At 37.9% G+C, this 19,552-nt stretch overlaps 1 protein-coding gene across 1 annotated transcript in view; it reads left to right on the top strand.

The window, feature by feature from the left end:
- The window catches only part of LOC112118329 (calcium uptake protein 2, mitochondrial), a 254,334-nt gene extending 237,638 nt beyond the window's left edge, over nucleotides 1–16,696 (top strand). Inside the window, exons 8-12 of the mRNA XM_026653578.1 lie at nucleotides 2,784–2,881; nucleotides 10,846–11,017; nucleotides 11,303–11,411; nucleotides 14,595–14,752; nucleotides 15,870–16,696. Of these exons, the coding sequence (XP_026509363.1) occupies nucleotides 2,784–2,881; nucleotides 10,846–11,017; nucleotides 11,303–11,411; nucleotides 14,595–14,752; nucleotides 15,870–15,974 (642 nt within the window). The 3' untranslated portion in view covers nucleotides 15,975–16,696. The remainder of the gene's footprint in view (nucleotides 1–2,783; nucleotides 2,882–10,845; nucleotides 11,018–11,302; nucleotides 11,412–14,594; nucleotides 14,753–15,869) is intronic.
- The last annotated feature ends 2,856 nt before the right edge of the window (nucleotides 16,697–19,552 follow it).

The following is a 19,552-nucleotide window of genomic DNA, read 5'->3' as shown; positions in this document are numbered from 1 at the left end:
TCTAAAGATTATTATTCAGTAGGGCAACCAGACAGCAAGTGTGAAAAATCAGGACGGAGGTGGAGGGTAATAGGAACCAATATAAGAAAAAGATCCAAAAATCAGGACTGTCCCTATAAAATCCGGACATCTGGTCACCCTATTATTCAGTGATGTGTTTGGATACTAGATTAGGTCACCATTCATTCCCAAAGCTGAGGGAGAAAGTTTCAAAATCTAAATTATGTTTCCACCTAACCTCAGAAGAGTGAGGGGTTGGAAATATTAATACATATCTCATACCTTTTAACAAAGAATTGTCGTGGGGGTATTAATTTATACAATACGTGGAGATCAACAGGAAAGGTAGCTAATGATTCTGTGGACAAAAAAGAATGATGTACTAACAATGTACCTTAATTTAATAGCATTAACCTTGGCAAAAGAAGTTTTTTGAAACCCTTAAGCTGTTGTCTCTCAGGTTTCCTATCACACATTCTGCTTTCAAGAAAAGTACTATTTTGTAGTTTTTTAAACACACTTAACTCTCACTAGCATAGTGCTTGGACATGTGCCAATTCCACCTTGGAATTTCAACTGATAAAGAGGGTAGCAAACAAGTAGGTGCATATTTATTATAAATCCAGGGATAGGCTTTGTCATCTTAGATAAGATGAGATAGGTATTGTTTATATGTCGTCTTCTAGCTTATAAGGAGAAATCTGAGTAGAGAAACAATGTGCCTTTTCTGTTGTAGATTTAGTCTTTAAAAGGTTATTATAAACACTTGCTTTTCAGCCATAGTTTTCAGAGCAACAGAAGAGATTTTGACTTCACAGGCATATAGATAAAAGCGGACTATTGAAAGCATTATGTTGTTACTTAGTTGTAAGTTAAATTTTAAAAATAAATGATTTCAGGAAATCTATTATATACTTTTTAAATCCATCTTTAATATGTAAATTAAAAGTACAAAACTAATTAGAAATAGATACTATGGGCAGATCCTCCTTTGTTTCTTCTTGAAAAGCCATGGATGCTGACATGACAACAAAAAGTTTTGATTTTGACTTTCAAATAAGCATATATGAATGTTTTATACATCAGTCATCATATATGAAGCCTAAGCATTTAAACTTCTGAAGCACAGACCTTGGGAATATTTAAATTGTCTACCTGCAGTCAAATGATAAAATGCAGTGCCATTGCATGAGTCCTGAAAAGATTGTTTTTAAGTTAGCTCATACTTATCTCATATTACTGGCATTTTATGAAATGTGGCATAGAATAGAAACAAGGAATGTTACCTCTTTAACTGTAAAATACTTTGTGTCACATATGCAGTAAGCATGAAACACACAGTGGACTAATGGGACTTGTTATTGATGATGCTGAAAGCTAAATAACCATTAGTATTAAATCTCATGAATAGACTCTTGTCTTTCATCTTACCTCTTCAGCAGGATAAAAGACACAGAGGCTATTTAGATGCCATAAGAATAGTTCTGTTGAAATCCCTGTGGACTTCCAAAAAAATCTCTCTTCATGTTGCTTAGTGTTTTGTTGTGTTCAAAGAAAAGCCACTATGCTAGTGGTGAAAGAAGAATAAAACATAGAAATCCAGCACATTGTGTGGTTTTAGGCTTTATAAAGATGCGGTAGTTGAGCTGAAGTGTATTCTTTGTTTTCTGTAGAGCTATTTTTTTCCAGAAGAAGAAAAAATTATACAGTAAAAGAATAAGCTGTTGGTTTGAGAAAATTGAGATTAACAAACAGCCTTATAACAATATAAAAACATACATGATGATTGAATGCATAAATGTAAATGTTCGTATTCTACTTTTTTTATGTGTGTGTTTCAGACTAATTTATGAGTTTGTTACAAATCAGACTTTGCGTTTTGCTGGAGCTGAAGGTTCCCAAACCAATCCAGATGAATTAGCTGAAAATTGTTTTTATCTGAATGTTAAATTGATTTGAAAGACAGTATTAACCTAAAACTGAAGCTTGCTGAATAGCTAACCAGCAATTTTATCAGTAACTAATAACAAAGAATATAGAAAAGTATGTTGTGCTATAACATTAAAGTGGATATTAGCATGCTATCTGATTTCATGACAATTACAGAGTTTAATTCAAAACATGAATAAAACTGGAAAACAATCTTTTTTTCAAAGACAGCTGTTATTTCCTATCCAAATGGTTCGTTTAATGGGAAATTTGCACTTGAATCACAGTATGTCAAAGAGACATACTGTGGACCATAATTTTATTTTGAGGAAATATTGCCAGGTTACTTTGCCAAGTTCAGGTAGATGCTGCATGTTCTAAGCAACATATGGTTGTGAATAAAGGAAAGAAACTTGTAACAGGAAGGTGTTAAGATTTTGAGTCTGAAAACCAATACAGTATTTAGATTTTAAAATTTTGCAAATTACTGTATTATCAGTAATTATAGGGAATAAAATCAGAGGGGGATGATTTCTGTTTCTTGGGTAAACCATAATTATCTCCAAATTATTTCCCTGATAACCTTTTTACCAATGAAAAGGAAAATTGTGTTTGCTGGATGATCAGCGTTTAGCTACTATACTTGATATCAGGAGCAGAACATTGAACACAGAGGTCAGAGTTCAGCTTGGCAGAGAACCATTCAGCTTTGCTTTGGAAGTCTCTAAATATTGTCTGCAAGAACAATAACTAAATTACAAGTGACTTCTGGGAAACTCCAGTTCAAATATGCATTACCAATTTTGTGTTGAATTGTTAGTAATTAATTATATAAGTTTATTTTTTGTTTGTAGGAACCAGAATTGGAAGACTCCGCTGTTAATACAACATTGCTGGTGCACTTCTTTGGAAGAGCAGGAAAGGAGAAGCTTCGCTATTCTGAGTTTTGCAGGTAGTGTACAAATACTAGTTGTCATTCATTGATAGTAGTCATTCTTATAAGTTCCATGTTTGAGTAGTGATGAGTTTGTTCCTATTTGGTCAAACTCATATCAGCCAATGCACATCAATCTGAAGAAAAATGAGGGCTTTTCTATGCAGTGCAGCAAAGCATGATTTGTAAAGTACACTAACAAGCTGCACTCTAATTGCCCTGTGTAGACCTTGTAGACACGATCTAAAAGGTACCTAGTTTGCATTCTGTTTCAATGGCTATGTTAACACAAACTAGGTACCTTTTAGAGCACACCAGCAGGATCTACATGAGGCAGTTAGAGCATAAGATGATCCAGTACTTTCCAAATCACCCCCCTCCAGTGCACTTTGCTGGCGCTTTGTAGACAAGCCCTGAGAAATTTTGCCTTCCACTGCCACAGTTGCTCTCCCTACTCTCCAGAATAATTTAAATAGTACATTTAAATAGTATGTTTTATCCCAAAGAATTAGACGGAGCTTTACAAACTTTACATATACAGGAATCATGTCACCAATTGAAATGTTCTTGCAGTGGAACTATGCAGCTGCCGAACAGTGATTCAGCACAGTATACAATTTTAGGACAGGAAGCGAAGAACACCATATCCATTTGAAACTGCAATGGAATATTGTGAAACATTACTCTCTGAAATGTGTGGCTTCATATCTTTCAATGTGCAAAATATTTTATTCTCTTATGTCACAAAGAATCTCTTTACCATTCTTACACTGAAAGCCAGAAATTAATGAAAAAAGCTGTAAGAATAATATAAGTCAGTCATTCTATTTATAAAGCACTAGCACAAAATAAGGATTGTAATTATTTAACTAGAGACTCCATTACTTATTGCTATGATGTGCCATTGTTACTAATTGTGTGTGTGTGTATGTATGTGTGTGCACCCCCTAATCTGTGATGACTGACATACTGGTCATAGCAAATGTTACAAGGCCAAAACAGTCCTTTCTTTGTATGGGGAATGGGGAGACTCCTCACGTGGGCTGTCAAGTGAAGAGCCTCCATAATTTGATCTGGTAATGCCAACAAAATGTAATGGACTCATCTCTCAGCCTTGTAACTTCACCTGTGACCACTACAGATACCCAATATGGGCTGAAACATCATAGTCATGTTGTGATGTCAGAAAGATGCTCAAGTACACCTCTACCCCGATATAACGCGACCCGATATAACACAAATTCGGATATAACGCGGTAAAGCAGTGCTCGGCGGGGGGGGGCTGCGCACTCCGGTGGATCAAAGCAAGTTCGATATAACGCAGTTTCACCTATAACGCGGTAAGATTTTTTGGCTCCTGAGGACAGTGTTATATCAAGGTAGAGGTGTAGATCTTAATGCAGAATCTCTTGCCTTGTCCCCTCTCAACTTGACAGACCAGCAGCATGTGTGACTGGAAGAAATAATCAGAGCTTAAAACATCAACATAGCTTCTTGTGTGTAACAGCAATCCCCAGCACTTCTGAGTTTTAAAGAAATAACCAGTTAAAACCTCTATTACTGTGGAATATAAATGTCCTGATTTGATACTAATTGCTGAAACCACATTTGCAGGTATACTGTTGAGCACCAAGTTTTTACGTCACAACAACTTATGTGCTTTCACACCTAAAAGGGGACAAGATTATTTTCACTAATGTTCCATTTTCTTCAAAGCTAATAGGCAGTTCATAAACTGCTAAAAAAGTAGCAGCATAAAATGGATAGTCTGATTTATGTCCAGCTGCAATGGAGTCAGTCAGCCCTGAACTTAGTAAAAGATGTTGCAATCAGTTGAGGTTTAGGAAAAGCGAGAACAAAAAAGGGGAGAGTGGCATTTCTCCTAACACTATAAAGTGTTTCTACTCCACTGACTGAGACACATACCAGTCTTCAAATAAATAAACAAACTTCTCTCTTTTGAAGCTCTTGACTCAATAGAACGCTAAATGAGTAAAATAAGTTTAGCATGTCTGCAGCTACCTTCTTTATAAATACAGTAGGCCCTCTTAACGAAACAAAGGACAGAGAGCACCATGAAAAGGTTGTGTTTGCATATATAGTATAAACTGGAATGCCTCATGTTTTAGATAAAATCCTGCATTGACCCAATGAGGAATGACATTGATAAAACTATGTACCTAGTACATTCAGAAAATGTAGGTTAAAGACCTTTGCCTACCACACAAATAGAGGCCTGTAATCAAAATCAAACTCCCACATCTTGCTCTTAAGCTTTGTGGGATAAGTGTAAGGTTTAATGCAGGTAATTTTTCAACAGTGGCAGTTATTTTTCATAGAGGTGGAATGTGCCTCTTTATCACTGCATATACACTCCATTTACGTTGCCACATGACAGTGAAGTTTGTTTAACACACAGAAAGATGAATAAAAGGATCAGTGTCTTTTTAACCTGTGTGGAGATATCACTTTTCACATGATTTTATTTGCAAGTAAATCAAGCACATCATTTCTGAGTTCCTATTGTTCAAGGAAAATGTGATTTCTATCTGATGGCCTCTCACAACATTTTACCTCACACGGGAAGCTATTGTTAGCTGTTTGATCAAAGTGCCATGCTGTTTTTACAAGACATGACTGATGAGCTATACAGACATAGATCATTGTCAAAAGGAAAAAATAATGATGGTAAATGCTTTTATCATTTTCCAAGTTGTTGCTAGAAAGTCTTTTCACTGATCAGTGCAGCACCTAGAAGAAGTAGGAATGATTAGATTTGATTAAGACACATTCAAACCTGTCACACCAGTTATATATAAAATAATCCGTGTGCTTTAGATTTCTCAAAAATAAAAGGGGGAATATGGTGGAATCCTGTTTATCTGATCTAATTGGGACCATGGCCAGATTGGATAATCAAAAAATAAGATAATCCGGAGAATGGGCGGGGCTCGGACTGTCCACCCCGGGAGTGTCAGCCCGAGCCCTGCTATCCAGTTCGAGTATACAGAGAGCTGGATAATGGAAGCTCAATAAACAGGTTTCTACTGTACTTTCTTCATAAAATTTCACCCTGTTTACAGGCAGGGTCCTGGATCCAGTACCATTCAGTATTTTCATTAAATGACTTGGATAAAGGAGTGGAGAGCATGCTTATAAAATGTGTGGTTGACATCAATCTGGGAGGGGTTGTAGCACTTTGGAGGCCAGGATTAGAATTCAAAATGACCTTGACAAATTGGAGAATTGGTCTGAAATCAACAAGATGAAATTCAATAAAGATAATTGTAAAGTACTAGAAAAGAAAAATCAATTGCACAACTACAAAATGGGGCATAACTGGCTGGGTAATACCGCCTGTACTGCAGAAAAGGATCTGGGTGTTATAGTAGATCACAAACTGAATACGAGTCTACAGTGTGATGCAGTTGCAAAAAAGGCTAATCATAGTACTTATATCAAGAGAGTAGTTTACACTTGTTCAGAATTTTCCTCTGAGGATTTCAAAGTGCTTTTTATAGGCAGAGGTATTATCCTTCTTTTACAAGTAAGAAAACCAAAACACGGAAAGGCTACACAATAATTGTCCAGAGTGTGACAGTGAGTTAGTGACAGAAATGGGAATAGAACTCAGGTCTGACCCTGTCTATCTAGGTACTTATATGGCCTCCTCATGGTAGAACCAGAGCACCTTCAAAGTATTTAATAATAGAGAAAACTATAACAATGTATCTCTCTTCCTTCTCAACCAGTAGGAGGAATGGCTTGATTTATTTCTAGGGAATTGTTTGTGAGTGAGTGGCTGTGGTTGTACTGAGAACTTGTTGAGGAAAAGCTAAATCAAAGAAGTGGGTTTTACATTTAGCTCTGAAACTGGTTAGCTCCATGATCATTCTTACCTGCAGTAGGAGAGAATTCAATAGTGTAGGTCCAGCTCCTGTGAAAAAGTGAAAATTCTGTGTCCAGCCCTCGTGAGACTCCCTTTATTCATTGATAGTTTCATGATTCTGGTAGAACTCAGCTGTTGTGGATGGTCAAGGTTGCAAAGGGAGAGGTGATCTCACTGGTAGCTCAGAACAGTCCCATAAAGCAGAGAGGTCTTTGAATGTTAGCAATTCCTGAACTGGACTCGGTGTTCTATGGGGAGTCAGTGTAGAGTGGAACACCAAGGTGATGTGTCCATGGCAACCTTTGTTGCTAGGTTAAGCAGGCAGCAGCCTTTGTATCAGTTGGTCCTTTTTCAGGAGATGAGACTTCATTCCTAGATAGGAGTCTTGTAACTGCTAGACAGTGCTGCCTTAGAATGTCGGTGTTGTACAAACATTCTGAAGTACAGAAGCAAAATTATAGGAAGGAAAACTTTCCCTAATTTTTCCTTTGTGTTTAATTTTGCTATTTTGTTTACCATAAGGAAAGTGCAAAGCTAGCATTGTATTTCAAAATCCCAGGTTTGTGGGTGAATCTCTGAAGCCCTGAGGTTCCCCTAGTTTCACTTTACTTTCACTTCCATTTAAAAGTGAGTTACCAAGGATTTTTAGGCACTCTTATCTTTCTATGGGGGTGACAAGTACCTTGCAAAATGGGTCCCAGTCCTGACTGGGGATTCTGGATGCTACCATATCTCAAATAATTAATAACAAATTTGGCTGTTGGTATTAAACATGTGCATTTTGAAGAATATGGATAACAAGCTAGATGAAATAAAGTACTGTCTTCTCCCTGCCTCCTTCGCTCTTGTAAATTATTGATTTCTCTTATACATTTTTTAAACTCTGCCCTTGATTCTGATTACTTTTACACCACTGTAACAGAAATTTCCTTGACTGCAGTGGATTAATCTGGATTTACACTGAGTATCTGAGGTCAGAATCTTGCCCTCTATTCCTATGGTGAAATCCTGGCCCTACTGAAGTCAATGGCAAAGCTCCCATTGATTTCAGTGGAGCTAGGATTTCACCCCTAAAGTTTATTTTGTCCCTTCCTAATGTTTTCTCAAAACTAAGCACTGTTTAGGGGATCTTAACTCTCTCTAGCTGTGAATCATTATTTTGAACAAATGCAACCAGAGACCTAGCAGGTACATAGAAAAACACCCACAATCAAGTGTCTTAGTCATATAAATGTGATCAAGCTACCAAGATTTCCTTCCTAGCTAGATACTTCTCAAAAAGTGTTACTAAAAAATAAATGATTTTTAGCTCTCACATCTGGTAATAGAAATGCCCTGATGTGATGAGTCATACACTGGTAACTCAAAATATGGGGAAATATCACATCTGAATTTTAAATTGCATTGTTCAGCTGCTGCTCTGAGAAATATTTGGTACTGCATGAAATCTTCCCACTCCAGCACGTCAAGAGTAAACCTACTAGCTTGAAATGCAATACTTACTGAATTCCTTACATCTAAATAGATAATCCCCCCCATTTGGGGGGGGGGGGGGAGAATGGTTGGCCCCGCTGCAGGAAGAATGCTCTGTCCTCAAAGGGTGGTGGAGGGGAGAGAGCCCATGCCTGAGAGAAAGTTTTATATAACAAATTATTGTAACAATTCATAGACCTTTACTCTCTTTTAACCAATTCAGCTTGCAATTAAAGTAAATTTGTACACCCAAGTATCACAACCACATCTCCAGCTCCGTGGGTCAGGAGGGATGCTGCCACTGCGAGAAGGAGGGGAGCACATGCCTGAAAATGCCAGGCTCCCCCTTCTCCTCAGATTCACGGCGTCCTGTTGGCTGGCTGAGGGTAGAGTGGGAGCTGATTGGCCCCTGTGCTCCCCCAACAATTTAAACTTTTCCCTGTGCTTCAGGAGCCCCTTGCCTTTTTGTCTACCCTGCCCTCCTCTTTTTAGTTGTAGATAACAAGCTGTATTTCCAGGATACTGTGGACCTGACTGATTGCCTGTGTTTTGGGATAAGAAAAGAATTTTTTCCCGTTGGGCAAAATTGATAGAGGTCTGGTGGATGTTTTGCCCTCCTCACAGCAAATTGTGGAAGCACAGCTGAAGTAAAGAGGAATAGGATTTGGAGGTCTAATTTTAAAAGCTATTATAGGAATGTGTAGTTTGTCACAACTTGCAGCCTGTATCTAGTGCAGATAAGAGCTAAAAGGGCCAGCTCCCAGAGATAAATGAGACCCAGGATATTTGCTGGTGAATCTTGTGCCTCTGGGGAGAAGGGAGACCTGAAGTCTTCGCAGACTGAGGTCCCCACTTGATGAATACTCTCTATTCCCCCTCAAGGGTGGGAGAGCTAGAGGACTCAGAATGAGCTGAGTCCTGGGGTCTACCCCAGGTTATTGCTTATATGGTGGGAGACCTCTAACTCCACACTGGAGCCAGTTAAATGATATGTGAGATGGGCTGAGTATATACCACCCCACCCAGTGTTGAGTTGATGAAGTTGTAGCCTACTGCTTAAAATCCATTCTGGTGTCTGTCTTTCTTTCACCGGCATGTCCTGAGCAATGAAGCATTATTCATGCACCCTCTTGCTTATGCAGCACTAATTATGTGGAGGAAAATACAAGAGAGAGCTTATGTTGCAAAGGCAATCTTGACATATCCCCCTACAGACAACACAGAGCTCCAAGCTGCTAATTGTCCAAGTGATCTCATTAAAGAACTAAAGATAGCTCTACTGACTAAAATGCCTTAGATTCAAGAAAGAATTCAAATACAATGAGGCCATGCAAACACTGATAAGCAAAGGAGCCTCTACCAGTATTTGCTGCACAGTCACTTTCCTTGCTACTCTATTCTCCAAGTAATTACTTTGTCCTAGTATAAATGTACTTTATTTCAGCCTCTCTGTAGTTATTGCAACTCAATAAAACCAAGTTCTTGTTAGAACCTGTGGACATTGAGAAGAAAGCACAGGGAGAGACAAATTGTTGGGAATAAGTGCCCTTTTATCTTATATTTCCAATAAAAATGTAACTACTTAGGGATGTGGGCAACAGAAATAAAATGACAATTAACAAACTAGGAAAGAAAAGATATTTGGAAATTCTGTTAAGTGTGTGACAGCTCCCCAGATTCCTAGATTTTAAGGCCAGAAATGAACCCTCCCCCACGCCCCCTCCTGTGATTATATCGTCCAAAATAAGGAAACTCAAAGCCACATTTATATTTACAGTTGTAGTTTCTATTGCTGCCAATTGTAGCCTGTTTCATGGATCTTTTATGGGGGAAATAATCTCTTAAATCCCTTAATGTTTATGCCTTCCTACATCAGATTGTGCTCTTGTTTTTTGTCTTGTCACCTTCCCAAATAACTGTGACATCATATTTTCTGTAACTTTCAGCACTGTTTTCATGCCAATCATATTCCCTCTTAATCCATTTTCTAATAAATATTTACCTGATTTACCAAGCCTCTCATAACCTCTGAGGCCTTTAATTACCATTCCTCTGTGCTGCCCTGTATTGATGGTTTTAAGATTCTTTTTTCTATCACCTTTTCATGATCAGGAATCTTGTGGCTTGACTGTTAGGGTATAATATCTTTAGCCATTGTCCAATTCTCTCATTCCTCAATTTTTAACATTAAATTGCATAAACCACATATTAGTCCATAACCTATATTTACCAGGTCAGTTCCTTTGCATTAAATTATCTTGTTACTGGCTGGCCATCACATAATCTTTATATATGCATACACACTTTGCTGCATATTCTCTTCTCTGGGTAATTGTTGTTCACTAGTGTAACACTGACTGCAACATCCATGAATGTACACAGACTTAGAGAGCACCCTAGTGGTATAATTACTGAAACCCAGCATTGAAACATTTACATGCACAGGTAAAACTGTATCTTTGACATATTAAACAGTTAACATGATTGTAATATTTATAGGTGGGTAGTTATAGATTTTAAAATGTTACGATTTCTTCTACTGAGTTGAGTAACTAGTTTAGTATTAATAGTACTAACTTGTGGTTATTTTATGTATTTCACTGTATTTCTTTACATTTAGATTTATGGAAAATTTACAAACAGAGGTGCAAGAAATGGAATTCATACAGTTTTCAAGGGGTCTGAACTTCATGAGAAAAGAGGACTTTGCAGAATGGTTATTGTATTTCACTGATGAGGAAAACAATGAAATTTACTGGCAAAATGTGAAAGAGAGAATCCAAGCAGGAGAGGTTGGTACATAGAATATATTATTTTTGTTTTTTTAAGTTCAAGTGCAAGTTTCTAATTAGATAAGTATATACCAAAAATGTGGTTATTTTCAAATAGAGGAGTTCTTGCAACCTTTCAGATTTAATTTTGCTATCCATAAACATGATCGTTCGATAACTAGAAAATAGAAATATTAAAGGTGATAACCACGGTAATATCTAAATACTAGAACTCTAAGGAAATAGACCTACCTGTTTCTGGATTTATTATCTAACAAACCTAATTTGAATTATTTGGTACTCTAGAATATCAGCTTGGATGAATTCAAGACATTTTGCCAGTTTACAAATCGCTTAGAAGACTTTTCTATTGCCATGCAAATGTTTACTGTAGCTAATCGTCCTGTTAAATTGGGTAAGTAGTAGAAAGTATACTGCATAGAGATTGTGTGAATAAGTTATCTCAAACATTAGCATTGTCGACTCCAACAATTATAGTATTAAAATTGTATTACAAATTAATTTAACTTGCACAAAGAATAGTAGCATTTATAACCACAAGTTGTTCGGATTTCTAAATTCTGATGTGTGTTGTAATACAGTATACACAGAATCACCCACAAGAGTTTGAACTTATTTAGTGATACCTTAGTGTATCTGTGACCGGGGTTGTGGGGCGGGGGGGGGGGGGCACACTGGGGTTACTCAGTTAGGGCAAAGTGCAAAGAATGGGGCAGACAATCCCCAAAGCTGGTGGATATTCCAATACTTAGATTTGCCAAGATAGCACAAAACAGCTTCTATATCTTATTGGTTACCCAGAAGCCAAAACAAAGTTCCCTTAAAAGTAACTCAGCCTTTGGGCTCCCTCCGAGACAGCCAAGTTAAATATGAAAGTTCTACCAATCCCAAAGGATCGGACACAATACCTCCCAAGTTAATGAATATTCCAGATCTTACCCAAATACACGCTACAGCCAATTCTTATTAACTTAATTAAAATTTATTAAAAAGAAAAGAGTGAGTATTGGTTAAAAGATCAGTATACATACAGACATGAGTACAGTTCTGAGATCAGTTTCGTAGTAGAAATGGTGAGCTTTGGAGTTACAAGAGTTCTTAGAATTAGTCCGTAGATTCAGTCCAGTGTTCATATCCAGGGTGATCCAGGTGGGACAGGAGATCTCAGTCTTAGGACTTAAGCTTCCCCTGCATAAAGCATCAAGCAGATCTGAGATAAAAAGGATCAGGACCCAAAGATTTTTTTTATACAGTTCCAGGCCTTCTCTTGACAGCTTGGAGTCCTTAGGTGAACAATAGGCAATCATCCAGACTCTGAAGTAGACCTATTTCCTAAGCATCACCAGATTAACATAAGGCAGTTGCCTGTTTTCCACCATTTGCAGGTGATTTGCTATATACTTCAAAGAGAAATCAATACAGTGATATCACTATATTTATAGTTCATTTAAATGGTAAGATCTCCTTTTGATCTCTGAATTAACAGAATACAGCATAGACACAAACTGTTCAATTACATTGTTAACCTCTGACAATATATATGTAAACCAGAGCCGAATTAACCCTCCTGTGGGCCTGGGGCTATTAGATTTTTGGGGCCCCTGTATACAAGTCTTTTTCCTGGAATAGGGGGGGTGCGGGGTCTGGGAGGGAGTTTGAGTGCAGGAGGGGGATTCTCATCTGGGCCAGGGGTTGGGGTGGAGGAGAGGGTGCGAGGTGCAAGCTCCAGCCAGGCAGCGTGGGGCCAGAGCATGCAGGCAGCCTGCCTGACTGCCCCGCTGCACTGCGGGACTTTTAGCGGCCCAGAGTTGGAGATATCTGCCTGTGATTTATTTTTGTGGGGTCCCCCTAGAGCCGGGGCCCTGGGTTGCAGCCCCTAAAGCCCCTGCCTTAATCCAGCCCTGATGTAAACACACACAGACACAAACATTATCTACCAATATGTCCCTAAAGGTTGAATTTCGGTCATTTATCCTGCAGGATACTTTTTTATTCCTGGTCGATTATCCCATTTCTTATTAAAAATTTCACTATTCATCTGTGCTAGCCTGCCATGGACTGACTGTGTGGACTCTGCTGATGTGCATTAGCAGTTTGTTAAGGTGCTTTGATTCAGTCCTCTTTGAAATAGGAGTAATCAAAGTGCATTAATGAACTGTTAATTCACCTCAGCAGGGTGCACACGGACAGTTACTCAGCGGCATGCTAGTACAGGGTAGATTAACACCCCAGCTTGCCCTAAACTAACCGTTTGTGTTGACAAATCCTTAGTGGCTGAACTTAAGTTACTGCTTAAACCAACTAGTTTGTGTCACTGAGAATTAAGTCATGAGTAGCCCTTCCTCTAATGTGCTTTAGAACTAGCTGGATTTATCTTGGGTTACCAACAGCATTCATTTGTGAAGATGGGGCTCAGTTTTAGTATGTGGACCTCCTAGTAGGAGCAGTGTGCTATAAATGGAAGGAGCACCCCATAAAAATACATAAAACTACTATTTCTTCATTATTCTTCTCCAAATTCCTCCTTAAAACACCTCTTGTCCATGATGCCTATAAACGTTTGGCCTAGGCTAGGCAGTTTGTGTGCTGTGATTGCTGCTTATTGTATTAAGCATAATCATTTCTGTGTTATCCAGTCCTCCACATTCCTCCTCACTTCCTCCCCCACCCCCAGATATTTTTTGTAGCTGTGTGTTGTTTCTTATGTGCTAAGACTATAAGTTCTTTGGGGCAGGATCTGCTTTTTTTATTACATGTGTATACAGCCTGAAGCACAGCAGGACCCTGGGCCCTGGCCGGGATCTCTAGGCAGTACCACAATACACATAAATAACAATAAAAATGTGAAAAGAGGATGGCAAAAGAGAGAGGGGAAAATGGAGGCCCAGAATGGTATAGTGGCTGCTTCTTCCATGAATTCCATTAAACCTTCCTCTCTTCCACTCATTCAAGAAAGGGCAGACCAGTTCCTAAAGCCTCCTTCAAAAACCAACCAAAAAGCATATAAACCTGTGTGCTGTAAACGCACTTTTTAGTGGCTGATAGTTACTGGCTGTTAAAAAAAATAGCTGAGGGGGTTGTCAATTGAAGTGAAGTGTGTCTTTGAAAAAAATGCCTTATAGACAAAGATTTTAATATGGAATTATTTAGCATTAGACTGATTCCAAATAAAATGTTAGTATTTTTATAAGACCTTTGTGGGTTAAGTCCTTGCAATCTACATACACAGGTGTAAGCCAAAAGTAGTTAATTCTTTTAATGTGCAGCTATTTTCAGCAAATATTAATGATTACCATTTGTTCTTGTTGCTTCAGAAGAAATCATTTATTTTAAAAACTCATAATACAAGCAGCAAAGATTGCATTGAAATACAAAGCAAGCTCAAGAGCATGTGGTTTGAGGTCTTCTAATATAATTTACTAGTTCACACATCCCAAATACCATAGGTTAGGATACCCAGAAGACATCATAAATTGGTACAGAATCCCACTATTTATGTATGTTTAGTTTTTCTTCATGTCTCTGTAATGTGTTATTACACATTGTGTAATTAACATTAACATTCTGTTTTTACTAGCTGAGTTCAAGAGAGCTGTGAAAGTGGCAACAGGACAGGAGCTCTCAGACAATGTTTTGGACACAGTCTTCAAGATCTTTGATTTAGATGGAGATAATTGCCTCAGCCATGGAGAGTTTCTGGGAGTATTAAAGAACAGGATGTATCGAGGCTTAAGGGTAACAAAACTAGAGTTGTCTAAAATCTGCAATGAAAGTATTTAACAGCCTTTAAATTACACAAAAAATATTAACATTGGGAATTTTTAATTCTACTGTGTTAACATTTGTAGAAGTGAAGGCCAAACTCGTTGATAGAGAAAAAACATTAAAAACTGATGATTCCTACTACTAATAATTACTGAAGAAAAACTACCCTATTACCTTGCATGCACATTGCTCCTAAACATTCAGATGCTTCTGAAGGATATGGAGATCCTGAGAATGTCTTTCTGACATGAACTGAGGAACTCTCTGAAGCAGGCATCTCAGAGAAGAAACTCCCACTGAGTTTGCAATAAGTGTACCTGCACACCAGTCATGCTGAGTATGCTTCCCCTTTCGTATCACTCCCCCAGGTTAACATCCTGGGATACATCGGCATTTTATGCAGCAAATTGATTTCTCTTATTAGAGTCTATAATCTGAATTTATCATTCTAATTAGAGTATCTCTTATAGGATAAGTATTAGCTCATTGATGGTATATAAGAGAAACTGGGAATTTCTAACATCCATAATGTGAGGAAGAGCAGATATTTGGTAAACTGGCCTCTCAATGATATTTTTGTTTTATTTGGGGGAATGTAAACTTGTTCAGCATTTATTTTAATTCTTTCTATATATATATAAATATATTTATATTTTATGTAACTGTTATAGTTAAAGCTAAACATGAACCAGTATGCCAGATCTGAACTCCCTGATCAATGGAAAAGTTTGAATCCAGACTGGAACTGCAGTTTGGGCCTAATACTAATTATAATGAAATTTTCCACCAGGAGAAAAAAGACCTTCACCAGCCAATCAAGATTAGCTGTCCACCTGTCTGAGAAACACAGGCTGTGCAGCAAAATAAGAGGATTTCAGGATATTGAGGAATCCTGAATGCTGATTGGCTGGTGTGGATGTAATGTTGTGCTAATTCTGATACTCGGTATTATCCATACAAACTGTGGAAGGGTAGCATTATGGTGCTGCTATGCTTTTGTGTGTTGAACAGCCATAATATGGGGAAGGTATTTTATATGTAAAGATGGAACAAAACTATGTAACTTTGTTGTTATTGTTGATAACAGGTACCACAACAGCAAGGGGTACAAGGATACTGGAAATGTGTGAAAAGAGAAAGCATTAAAGGAGCAAAAGAAGTCTGGAAGCAAACTGGGAAAAGCCCTTTCTAAATAAGTTACTTGTTCTTTTATTACTATAAATGTCAGAGTTTGGGGTTTTCATGTATTTTTGTTTATATGCTGGCTAAATCATGTGTAAATTTTTATGCAACTTAAATATTTAATGAATCCAATTTCTGATACAATAATTTTACAGTATTTATCAGTGTAATCAGGTTTGCCTGTGGAACTGTTATGACATCTAGCTTCCATACAAAAGTATACTCATTCCAGGAAATGCTAAAGTTTACAAAAATGGACATCAGCAGAATTCTTGTGTGGGGACTGGCCCTGCTCTCTAGCATGTGGGATACCTGAGTTTTGGTACTGGTCACTTGCTGAGTGTGCTGCAGAAATAGCATTTATAACCTGAGAATGGAAGACCAGTAATACAGCAATATAGTCCAACCCAAAATGTACCTACCACTTTTCCTTTCTAGGGATTGGGGGTTACAAAGGCACAGACTACCTGCACAATCCCTAAGAGATGCAAGATTTTGGTATCAAAAAGGAAAGCTTGACTGTATTGTTTTGTGTGTCATCACTATTATGAACTGCCCGTAATCCATATGAATGTACTTTTGTTTGCTGTCTTGGTAATAGGATTAACATATCTCAATCAAAACTGGAAATTTAAGACTGTTTACAGAGGCTTTGAAAATTGTAAACTCTTTGTGAAAGTGAATAGGCTCCTTAAGACCTCCTCAACAAACAGAATAAATTAGAAAATTGAAGTAAAGGCCTTTGTCATTTTTTATGATTGTACTCAGTATTGCTTGCAGTCGTCTTAATCATCTTGCTTTAGTCATAACTTGGTGGTTCAGTGTTTAACAAACCGAACACTCCCTTTGTCCATCTTTGTCCTACAATTATTTTTAACTGTTTTTTTAATCTGAACAAAGGTGTCATAGTGAGCCTACATTATCTCAGGAGCCCAAGGTTACCAAGGCAGCGTCATATAAGTACAGAGATAAATAAAAAGTAAAGTATTTATTACCCCAGAATACAAACAACATATAATGAGATACAAGCCCTTAAATAGTGACAGAAGGAACAGGTTAATGTGTATGTGTAATATATTTTCGGATGTTTCCTTTGGCTCTGAGACAAGATTAGCCTTCCTGCCCAATCACTGAAGGCTGGAAACTAGTCCTGTTTATAAAGGCTCCAGGCTTCTCACCCCATTTCCTAGCTTGTCCCAACCAGAGTAGAAAGTTTAGCCTTCCAAAATGGCTGCCTTTGTTGTACTAACACTTCCCAGCCTGTCTTGTGAGCATGTCTCAGAAAAGGCAGGCTGTGAGCAAATACCTGCCCTCGTTTTAAACATGACTGTCCACCAGTCTCTAGATAGTTTTCTCTTCACTGCATTGGCTTGGAAGCTCCTTTCCTTCCCTGGGCCTTACAGAGGAGTTAGCTAACAGGACCACCCTGAGATGGAGAACACCAAGGACCCCTAATATGAGATCATCAAGATCATCACTACTCACCCTAGAAGAGGTAATAGACCAATACTTAAAGAAACCATTGCTCAATGATGGTGCCCTCCCAGCCTCCCAAACAGTGTTATTTCCTAAGCATGCTAACTGAGACGCTAGGGAGAAAACAGCAATGCCACCTGTCAGCTACCAGTATACTGCATCACTCTGTCATACTTCTGACTATGGCATGGTTAAAGAGATAACACTTGTACTCCTGTTGTCCATGGACATGAAGAGGTCATCCAGCAGAGCAGCATCATACCCTTCCTGCATGGTCTTTCTTAAGAATCAGATACCAATGACGACTCCTGTTCTGCCTCCAGGAAGCTACAGGGCTGATATGAAACACTCGGAAATGTCTCAGTTCCTTTCTCAGAAACTGAACCCACAGAGTTGTTATGGACAACAAGAAGATTTCTGTTTTTAAATATTTGGGAGATGCTCAGATATTGTGATGATGGGAGGCCATAGCTAACGGGGCAAAGCTAGGGCACTGTTTTGACAGGAGCCAAAAAAAACAAAATAAATAAACCATGTGAAGATTTCTCCTTATAGCCACAGGAAGTTCCAGCCCACCATGCTCCCAAAGCACCCCTCCTAGGACATTGAAAACAGAGCCAGGAAAAACAGGACATAACCAAACAGCCCCATGTTTCCCCAAGATACTTTCTCCCATATTACAAAGGAGAAGCGTTCAGGTTCTGGCTTTAATGCAGGAAGCCTTTGGATTTGCTATATTTATTTATAATTTTAGCCCATAAAAGTTGCAGTTTGGGGGATAAAGGTTACTCGCTTTCATTTTTATCCTGTGACTTGTTAACAAATTTTTCAATATTCTATTTTAATTTTTTGGTTGTGTGGCTTCTTTTGTTTACTAAACGTGTTATTTTTTTATGACTACTTTATGAAAAATAAATTGGTTCAGCTCTGTCATCTCTAGAAGTTTAATGCCTTTTTTGTATCTGGGTGTATGCAATCAGCAAGTTAGTAAAAAGTGAGATTTCAAATTTGAGTCATTTTTAGCAGAGTTTCTAAGAAGTTACATATAAAGGTAAAGGAAAATGAGAGCTGTAGCATCTTTATTTCCTACAGATGAATAGTGAAATTTTTAATAAGAAATGGGATAATCGACCAGGAATAAAAATCCATCTGATGAAAATGTTTTCATAGATCTGACCCTGCAAGTACCCGATGGGTATGTCTGCATAGCATTTTGGAGCGAATCTCCCAGCCCGTGTTGACAGACTCAGGTTAGTAGGGCTCATGCTAGCGCTCTAAAAATAGCTATATGCACAGTAGTTTGAAATTGCAGTTTGGGATGGAGGTCAGGCTCTGGAGCTTGAGCTGCAACTTCAAAGTGCTGTCTATGCAGCTATTTTTAGAGCGCGAGCATGAACCCTGCTCATGTGAGTCTGTCAACTCGGGCTGCAAGGCTTGCTCCAAAATGCTGTGTAGATATACCCACTGAGAACTCCCATTGAAGTCAAAGGAGGCCCATGCATGAGGGCTTGAAGGATTGGGCTTGGTGTTTAATTGTTTTTAAATCTATTTTCAATTTGCCTTCATTAATAGGTTTTTAAACAATCTTGAATTAACATCATAAATTGAAAATGTTATTCACGTGAACAGTTACGTCATCCTTTCCTTATTAAGCAATCCACAGTTGGTTTTTTAAAACTTAATTTAGCTCTCAAGGGAACTAACACAGCTGCAGTAACTGTATAGTCTGTTTTAAAACTGTATGTCAGCATAACTCAACATATAATTTCTAACCAAATACAATTTATATAAATCTTTATGCATGAAGCCACTGTGTTAGTTAAACATGAGAATTACTTCTTTAATCAGTTCTTACTTTTATAATCTCCTGGCTATGAACAGCAATTTATAGAAAACTTAATACAATGTAATAGAATTTGAAAAATATCCTTCAAAATATTGGTTATATACTATGGTGAGAGGTGGTATCGAAAAATGCTAAGGTACGTACATTTTGTTACTGTGGTGCCAAAGGCTGGCTTCACACCTTTGCAAAAAGCACAAAGATTAGTTAAGTGTTCTTTATATTATAATTTTATGTGCGTCTATTTACTGTTACCAGTTATGATACAC

The sequence above is a fragment of the Terrapene carolina genome, unplaced genomic scaffold, assembly GCF_002925995.2.
Source record: "Terrapene carolina triunguis isolate 2854851 unplaced genomic scaffold, T_m_triunguis-2.0 Scaffold141, whole genome shotgun sequence".
Classification (NCBI taxonomy): Eukaryota; Metazoa; Chordata; order Testudines; family Emydidae; genus Terrapene; species Terrapene triunguis.
Note: the sequence above shows the minus strand (reverse complement) of the source record. Positions and strands in the feature narration are given on the sequence as shown.